The sequence below is a fragment of the Frankliniella occidentalis genome, unplaced genomic scaffold (genome assembly GCF_000697945.3).
Source record: "Frankliniella occidentalis isolate FOCC.00 unplaced genomic scaffold, Focc_3.1 Scaffold186, whole genome shotgun sequence".
Classification (NCBI taxonomy): domain Eukaryota; kingdom Metazoa; phylum Arthropoda; class Insecta; order Thysanoptera; family Thripidae; genus Frankliniella; species Frankliniella occidentalis.
Genome location: NW_026267312.1, coordinates 426,826 through 434,982, shown reverse-complemented (window position 1 = coordinate 434,982; position 8,157 = coordinate 426,826). Strand labels below are relative to the sequence as shown.

Below are 8,157 nucleotides of genomic sequence, written 5' to 3'. Positions count from 1 at the left end.
TCATCTAATCTCAACCATCCCCCCCCCCCCTCCTCTCCCTCCCACACCTGCTCGGGGTGGCTGGCGCGCCTCCCCTGACGGCCAGCCCGCGCGCTCAGCTCACCTCCTCACCCTCGCCCTCCCATCGCCTTGACCCGGCCGCGGGGGTGGCGGCTGGCGTCGCGTCGCGGCGATGCACCTGGCTGGCAACAAGCACGACATCCTCAGGCAGCCCGCCCCCCACCGACTTTCACACCTGCCCCTCGCAGACTCTCCCACACGCCTCCGCGGCCGCGAGTGCGTGCGCGCGCGCGCGTGCGTGTGTGTGAGTGAGTGAGCGCACACGTCCTGACGAGGCCAACGTTATGGCCGGGCTATTTTTTCTCGGGGCGGCCGTGTGTGCGCCGTCGTGTCTGTGTCGTCGCCCTGGTCTTACACTTGCGCGGTGGTGGTGAATAGCGCCCCGCCTCGCGCCCAGCCGCGGGAGAGAAGCCGGCCGAAGAGCCTTTGGGACAGTCTCGGGAGGGCTTTTGGGAAAGCCTTCGGGAGAGCCTTCGGGAGAGCCTTCGGGAGAGCTTTCGGGAGAGCTTTCGGGAGAGCTTTCGGGAGAGCTTTCGGGAGGGCCTTCGGGAGGGCCTTCAGGAGGGCATTCGGGAGAGTCGCGGGGGTGTCGCGGGGGAGCCCCGCCCCGGGAGAGCCGACGGAGCGGTGGCGCGAGGCGCGGCGGCGCGGCTGGCAGCTGTTGCGCCCCGCGAGTGCCGCGAGGGTGACAAGTCACGAGGGTGGTGGTGGTCTGCTCACCAGGACGCCGACGGCGGCGGCGCGGCGGCCGCGGTATCCAGAGAGGGTAATCCTTGACGTCGGCGAGACTTGCGCAGCTTGCGCAACGGACAGCGACGTTGCACTCGGGTCAAGAAGACTGCTCCTGACTTAACACATTCACTATTCACAGACACTGACACTGACAGGCCGCGCTGGGCGGCTGCACCGGCTGAGCTGCACTAGCCGCACCACCACCAGCCCCGCGGCCGGGACCCGCACACTTGCACTTGAAGCACTGCACTGTAATCCAGACTGGGCGCGACGCGGACGGGACCACGGGCCGCAGTGGAACTGCTGCGAAACGGCGGACGGCGTATTTGAACTGCGCTCGCGCTCCGACCGCGCCGACCGCGACCCACCTCCTTCGGCGTCGGCTGACTGACTGGCTGGCCGGCTGCTGGCTGGCGGCACGGCGCGGCTGGCTGGCGGCTGGCGGCGGAGCTGGCTCGCTGACTGGGGGCCCCGCGGCCGGGGAAACAGACGGACGGACGGACGGACGGACGGACGGCGCGGCGCGCGGTGGAGGTTGGAGGGGTGACGCAGCCCAGCCTCAGCCGGCCAGGCAGCAGCCAGCCAGCCGCGCACAGAGCGGCCAGCCATGGCAGCCAGCCGCGAGGATCATCCTGACCGACGCAGGACGTCGTCGTCGTGGTGCTCCGCGGCCGCGGCGCCGCGCTCTGAACGCGTTGCTGACAGGAGGTAGGAAGTCTTAACTCACATGTGTGTTAGTGGAGCCTTTGCTTATGCTCTTTGAGTTAAAAACAAGATCTCACGCTAAATGTGACTCCACTCCACCGAGTGGTCACAACGTATTTTATTTATTGTGATCTGCTGTCAAGGGGCATGAAGATTAACCACTCGTTCAATGGGTTTTGTTGTTTTTTATTTGTTTATTTGTTGCCTAATGACATTTGCATTATTATAGAAAATCGACATCAGGATGTATGTGATATATCTGATAATATTTTATGAAAACCGGTGGCAATTTATGAATGAGGAATTTGTACCACCAAACAGTTGGAAGCCATCTTCCCACACCAATGAAGAGGTTCAACATTCAGAACATAGAACTTCGTAATGAGTCTACAATGTAAACCAGGAACCTCACGGCGGGTGCCTGTTTTATCTTGCACACTATATATACACTCTCAACAGATGGAAACAAACTTGCTTGCGGCTCACTCTAGCCAAAAATACAATTCTAACAATGTGGCACACAACATCATAATTATTCAATACACAGTAAAAAGACTAATGGGGAAAACTTGTTACAGACAAGAGTACAAAATTGCTTAAACTGAATTATTGTTTTTTAAAAAACGAACAACTTTTAAAAACTGTTATATTTATTCCTACCTCTCTGTCTGATAGTTTTTGTTTAAGTGACATATTAATAGTCTCACATCGGTACGCTAAAGCTGTAAGTATTTGTTAAAATAAACCAAAAGCTAACAAAAAAATATTTTAAAAGCAAATAAAAAATGTTGAAGTCCGCATATGATAATGACAGGAGTGTCAGCAACATACCTATAGAGATCAAACACATCTGTTTAACATAGTCTATTCTATAAGATACCCTTTCATTATCAATTTCAAAAACAAAAACAATTAATTTTTAGGATGTACTGATTTTAAATTGGCAATCTGTTTAGGGTTTTAAACTATCAACATGCATACAGTTGATTACATATATTATTGTAAAAAATTCAGAATAGACTATCAGGAAAGAACACTACAATACTAGAGAAAGAGCATCATCTTGAAAAAAATTCTACACATGTAAGAAAGGAAGTAAAAAAAATGATCATTCATGCGTTCAGAGCAAAGACAAGAGAGGAAGAGAGGAGTTGGAATGTGTTAAAATGTCCTATCATAGCCAATCTGGTGAAGTATTTCTTCAGTTTAGAAATATTGTTCTAATTAGCAACATCCTCTTTTCTATAACAACAGCAACAAACAACAAAATTCCTGTCACAAGACAATCCCAAAGTAGGATATTGACCTCTGGCAAGAGAAGTTAGAAATGACCCATCTGTGCAAGAGCTGCAACAGCATTTGCTTCCATTTCTTCTACTGAAGGATCCCCCTCAACTTTAGCAGTTGAGGCCTTAGCAGATTTTTGTTTAGAAGCTTTAGAAGAAGTAACTTTCTTAGAAGGCATAATTGTTTTTCGAGAAGTAGACATGATGCCACTTGATATGGGGACTTTTGGACCAAGCTTTGCATGGATAGATGCCAAAGAGGGTACCTTCTTGGCGGGATTTGCTCCAAAAGTGACTTTACCAACGGAAGAGGCTGCTGGTGAAGTTTTCCCTTGAGAAGCTCCTGGGACTTTACCTTGGCTTAAAGCAGCACCCACCTTCTTAGGTTGCCAAACAGGTGCCATGAAAGCTGCCTTACCAAAGCAGGATGTCTTGGAGCCTGCTTTACTAGAGACAGCTTTGCTTACAGGGGCAACCTTAGAACCAGCCTTGACATCTTTAGAACCACCTTTGATTGAGGAAATAACTTTTGCTCCAGTTTTGGTTGAGGTTGTTTTAGGTACTCCTTTGTTCAGAATAGAAGACTTCGAAACAATTTTAGTTGGCACAGAAATTTTTGATCCACTTTTGACAGGACCAGAGCCTACCTTGTCAGACACAACTTTTGGTCCCTGAGCACAAGGGCTAGAAACTTTACCGCCGACCTTACCAGGATTTGGAACTTTGGGCCCTATTTTACCAGTAGTTGAAACTTTCGGAACAACATCCTTCACTGCTGATGCGGATGAACCCGTTTTGCCAGCTGTGGAAACTTTAGGAGCAACTTTTGCAATGACTGGGCCTTCAGAAAAAGCTTTTGGGTGAGGATGGACCATAGTGGGTGGCATAGAAAGCAAGTCTTCTTCTTCTTCTTCAAGAGTAAAAGCAAAAGGATCTGTTTTTTCTTTTTGAAATATGGGAGGAACAGAAGTGTTGACTACAGCAGCCACTGGTTGATCAGCAATGTCAGCATCACCAGTGGAGCTATCACTGCACACAGGTACGGGACTTGACTCGGCCAAGTCAGGAGGTCCAGAATCAGAAACACTGTCCTTAGTAGATGGTGGAGGTGAAGTATCCTTCTTCTTCTTCTTCTTTTTAGGTGGTCTCTCTACCTTCTCTCCCGTAGGGCAATCCCTACGGGAGGCTGTATGCTAGTTTTTCCTTCTTCTTTTCATAGAAGATGAGCATTGAGGGCAATACCATTTACCTTTAGGAGGTGCAGTGATACTCACACATGCATAATGGAACCATTCAAATGGACACTGAAAGGAACAAAAAGGAGATTTAATTTTTCAGAAGAATTCTTCACCAAGCACGGATATGTATTAATAAAGACTGCAGTACTTACATCTTCATTATCACAGGCCACCATGTCACCATAGGACACTTGATTGCAAAGGCAATAACGTGGTTCATTGGGGTCGTAGGCCCAATCGGGATTGTCTCCATCTCCCAGTCCATCTCCATTTGGATCCAGTAAACCCTCTTCAGCTGCATCTCCTGCTAGTGGCCCTGTGTCAGCCAAAGCAGATGATGAGGCAGAGATTTGAGGGCTTGCCACAGAAGATCCCAGGCCTGAAGAACCTGAGGACAGTGCGTGAGCCGAGCTTGACGCACTAGATTTTCTGGAAAATCAATAATAAATGTCAATCAAACATAGTAAACTTGACAGTAAGGACAAGACGCCACCTACTACTATGAACATAAAATGAGCACTTACTTCTTTTTCTTGGGAACTTCATGTATTGCAGCAAGTGCAGTTTGGGCTGCTCCGGCAATTTCACGTCCAATGGCAAAGTCATGAGAATGCACACCACCGATTGCTTCATAGGATGCTTTCAGACTTGCAGTGCGACGGCCTTGTTGCATCTAAAAAACATAAAAATTATCAAAACCATAACACTGCAGAGTTTTTGGGATGAGCAATTAATGCTGTTCCCCATAACATCAAAAATGAGTAATACACTATTTTAGGTGCAGCTGGTGTTTTTTGCCTACTAAAAAACAATTGTCATTGAAAGGTTAGTTTAAAAAAATTCTTTAGGCTATTTAAAAGTACTCATGATTATGAGATGGAGAGAATGTCAACTGTAAAAAGATGAAATGCAAAGCCTTAAAAACAGCCACAGCACTGCTATGCAGACAAATTGGAGTTCTGAATCAAAATTCACAGCACCACCTTACATATTAACACACAACTAGGATACCATACTAAAAATTAGAGTTAGGTACAAGCAGAAGCAAAAAGCCCTTGCAGTTTTGCTCTAAAAAAAACTGTAAAAAAAAAGGAAAATAGTTTGCTTTTTACATAATCCGGTGAAGCTTACAAGCTACGCACTAAAGATTGGCAACAAAAATAACATACACTCCAACATACACACTTGTCTTAAAATAACAAAGACCTAAAGATAGTATACTAACTGAATCTTTTTTTTTAAAAGGAACAACAGAAAAGGACATGAGTTTTACTAGCATCATGCGACTCATATTTACCTCCTTTGAATCCACTTGAGTACTCCTTTCAGTCTGTTGTACCAAAATGAAAGCACAAAAAGATTTGTGAAAGAGAAATATAAAATCAGTTTCTATCCTTTCACCAACTTGCACCTACTCTGAGAATAGTTTTTTTCCAATTCTACTAAAAGACAAGTAAGTCTTATAAATGATACCCACGGTGACAAATGACAAGCACACAAACACATACAAACTGACACACAAATGAAAACCATACAAATGAACAGATGGGGTAAATATAAGTCAAATTTACTAATGATTACCCTACAAGCAATATATTCATATAATGACGTATTTCAGGCAGAATGCCTTAGGCTGAAAAATGTGCGTGTAGCTGTTCAATAAAGCTGCCTCTGCCAAGCGCTGCATCTGCTTTCTCGCTATCTCTCTTTTTTTTCAGTAGTAAATGGAGAGCCGCGGCAGACATTTTTGTACAGCGAGTTTGAGCGCCCGCTTCCAGTCGTCCAGCCCAGCCCCAGCCCCCAGCCTCACCTGCTGCGTGGCCGCGATGGCCTGCGACGCGGCGGCCGCGATGGCGTTCCCTCCCGCGCCCATGTGTCCGAGGCCGTAGGGCACGCCCGAGGACGACGCCGACGTGGAGGTGGCCGGCGACACGTTGCCGAGCTGCTGCTGCTGTTGCTGCTGCAGCTGCGCCTGGCTGGCGGCGGCGCGCGACGAGCCCGAGCCCTCCAGGCCGTGGCCGAGGCCGGCCTGCAGCTGGTGGTGGGTCTGGCCGAACAGGCTGCGGTCACGGTCCCGGTCTCGGTCCCGATCCCGATCCCGGTCCCGGTCTCTGTCGCGGTCCCGATCCCGGTCCTTGAGCATGCCGGGGGCGAGGCCGTACGACAGGACGTGGCTGTCGCGGTCCCTGTAGCCCGCCGCGTGCCCGTCACGGTCCCGGTCCCGGTGCACGCCGTGGCCGTGGCTCTCCCGGTGACCGCCGTGGCTCTCCCGGTGACCGCCGTGGCTCTCCCGGTGACTGCCGTGACTGTCCCGGTGACCGCCGTGACTATCACGGTGACCCCCGTGACCGTCACGATGGCCGCCGTGACCGTCACGATGACCACCGAGACTGTCACGGTGACTTCCGTGACTATCTCGGTGACTGCCATGACTGTCTCGGTGGCCGCCGTGACCATCGCGGTGGCCCCCATGACCGTCGCGATGACTCCCGTGACTGTCCCGGTGACTGCCGTGGTGACTGTCCCGGTGGCCATGGCTGTCGCGGTGGTTGTGGCCACCGTGAGGGTCCCGGTGGCCGTGCGACATAGAACCACTATGACTAGAGCTCCGGCTATCAGTTGAACCGCTCCCAACGCCACCCACTGCGTTCGAATCGCGCCGTTTTTCTGCATCACAATTGAGACATGTAACAAGTGCATTGGCTGCAAGACAAGACAAAGTGTTGAGTATTTTAGCGTACTCTGTTTGCCTGAATTCGATGGTCTTGAGCTGTAGTTGTAGCGATTTTCTTTCTCCCCACTACTGGGTGGAGGAGCATCTAGTTCTAAGGACCCTACAAATAGTAAAGTTGATTAGAAGGTGAACCATTCATTTCTGATCTTGAAAGAGGGAATTGCTCTAAACATACTTTTTTCTAATATTTCTGTTATTCCTGCATTGTCTGCTTCGAGCTCAATTTTGAATTTAAATAGTTCAGAATCTAATCGCCGGAGGTATCGATCAACTAATTCATACATTTGACTGGCCAGTTGCACCTTTTCATCTGAAATCAAATAATAAAATGTTGTAAAAGTTTTGGATTTAACCAAGTCTATGTATTAAAACACAAGCGATGATGTTGTGTTACCTGCGTCTTCTAATGTTTTATAATATTCTTTTCGGATGCAATCATGTTCTGCATCCCTTTCTAGTTTTGGAAGGCGTTTAGCATTAGTAAAGAAAGTTTTAACTTTCTTTTCTAACCCATCTATTGAATCTGCATAACAGAAAAAGAGGATTATTGTCATACAGAACACAAACTTGGGCAAAACCAGGACAACGACTGAAACCAACTTTGAACACCAAGATCCATTTCTCGCATGTCTGTGAAACGATCTCGCAACTCCTGCGGGAGGTGCTCGATCACTGTGGGTGAAAAGGGGGTTTTAAGCATCAAGTTTTTATATGAAAAACATATACATAACCTCTTTGATTGTACCAAGTTTCACTTACTTTCAAGATAATCTTCTAGGTACAACATTTCGAGGCCGGAATCTAAGTGAAATTATTCTTTAGACGTATAGTGGAGTAACTATCGAAACAAGAGACTAAATTACAACGCCATAATAATCAAGTTTACAACACAAACAGATATCCTGACGTCTGTTTAGAGTTTACGGAGCCTTCTTCAAAAGTAGGCAACCCGCACAGCAGCATCTCAGGCGTGAGTATGAGAGATTCACAGCTACGTACCAAGTATGCGAAACCCGCCATTAAGGGCGGGAAGTTTAAAAATGGTCACACATTTATTTTGGGATTATCACTATTTAAGAGCGGGGCTCACTAAAACTGAAGGTCATACTGAAAATTTTTGACTGCATCCAAAAGGCTGAGGAGGGGAGCTGGATGAGCTCCTCACGTACCATCCCGTTGCGGCTGTCCTCCAACGCTGTGTTAGTAACAACAGGGAAGTGCCGTCGTGGGCCGTGGCAGCTATCGTGGGTCGAGGAGAAGCCAAACGCCTATCCCATCGATGTATAATTCTGTATAAATGCAGAGTATTCAGCGGCCTTGATGTCATGTGCTGTTTCGCAGCATTTTGGGCACTCCCTCGGCGGCGTGGTGCAGAGACCAGACCTCGGCGGTGCCCCCCCCC

The 8,157-nt window shown here is 48.4% G+C and overlaps 1 protein-coding gene and 1 long non-coding RNA gene across 3 annotated transcripts in view; both read right to left on the bottom strand.

Moving 5' to 3' along the window:
- The window catches only part of LOC113211437 (uncharacterized), an 8,724-nt gene extending 7,517 nt beyond the window's left edge, over window positions 1-1,207 (bottom strand). The window contains exon 1 of the long non-coding RNA XR_003303682.2: window positions 781-1,207. This is a non-coding gene — a long non-coding RNA (uncharacterized LOC113211437). The remainder of the gene's footprint in view (window positions 1-780) is intronic.
- A 2,730-nt stretch (window positions 1,208-3,937) lies between these two features.
- On the bottom strand, window positions 3,938-7,723 carry LOC113211433 (inhibitor of growth protein 3-like). 2 transcript variants are annotated; one of them, XM_026429798.2, is made up of 10 exons: window positions 7,515-7,723; window positions 7,356-7,427; window positions 7,150-7,278; window positions 6,931-7,065; window positions 6,763-6,855; window positions 5,832-6,688; window positions 5,319-5,351; window positions 4,546-4,694; window positions 4,174-4,450; window positions 3,938-4,087 (listed from the first exon to the last, which is right to left on the bottom strand). In XM_026429798.2, the coding sequence occupies exons 1-10, from the start codon at window positions 7,540-7,542 to the stop codon at window positions 3,977-3,979; spliced, it is 1,884 nt and encodes a 627-aa protein (XP_026285583.1). In that variant the 5' UTR covers window positions 7,543-7,723; the 3' UTR covers window positions 3,938-3,976. The 2 variants fall into 2 exon arrangements, with proteins under 2 accessions (XP_026285583.1, XP_026285584.1); XM_026429799.2 differs by lacking the exon at window positions 5,319-5,351 and having other exon boundaries at window positions 7,515-7,722.
- Window positions 7,724-8,157: the final 434 nt, after the last annotated feature.

Bases quoted from the DNA above. Each gene is read 5' to 3' on its own strand.
- LOC113211433 (XM_026429798.2), bottom strand. From the start codon at position 7,542: ATGTTGTACCTAGAAGATTATCTTGAAA. The intron at 7,428-7,514 runs GTAAGTGAAACT...TTTCACCCACAG, and splicing joins CCTAGAAGATTATCTTGAAA to TGATCGAGCACCTCCCGCAG. The intron at 4,695-5,318 runs GTAAATATGAGT...TATGTTTTTTAG, and splicing joins CTCAAGTGGATTCAAAGGAG to ATGCAACAAGGCCGTCGCAC.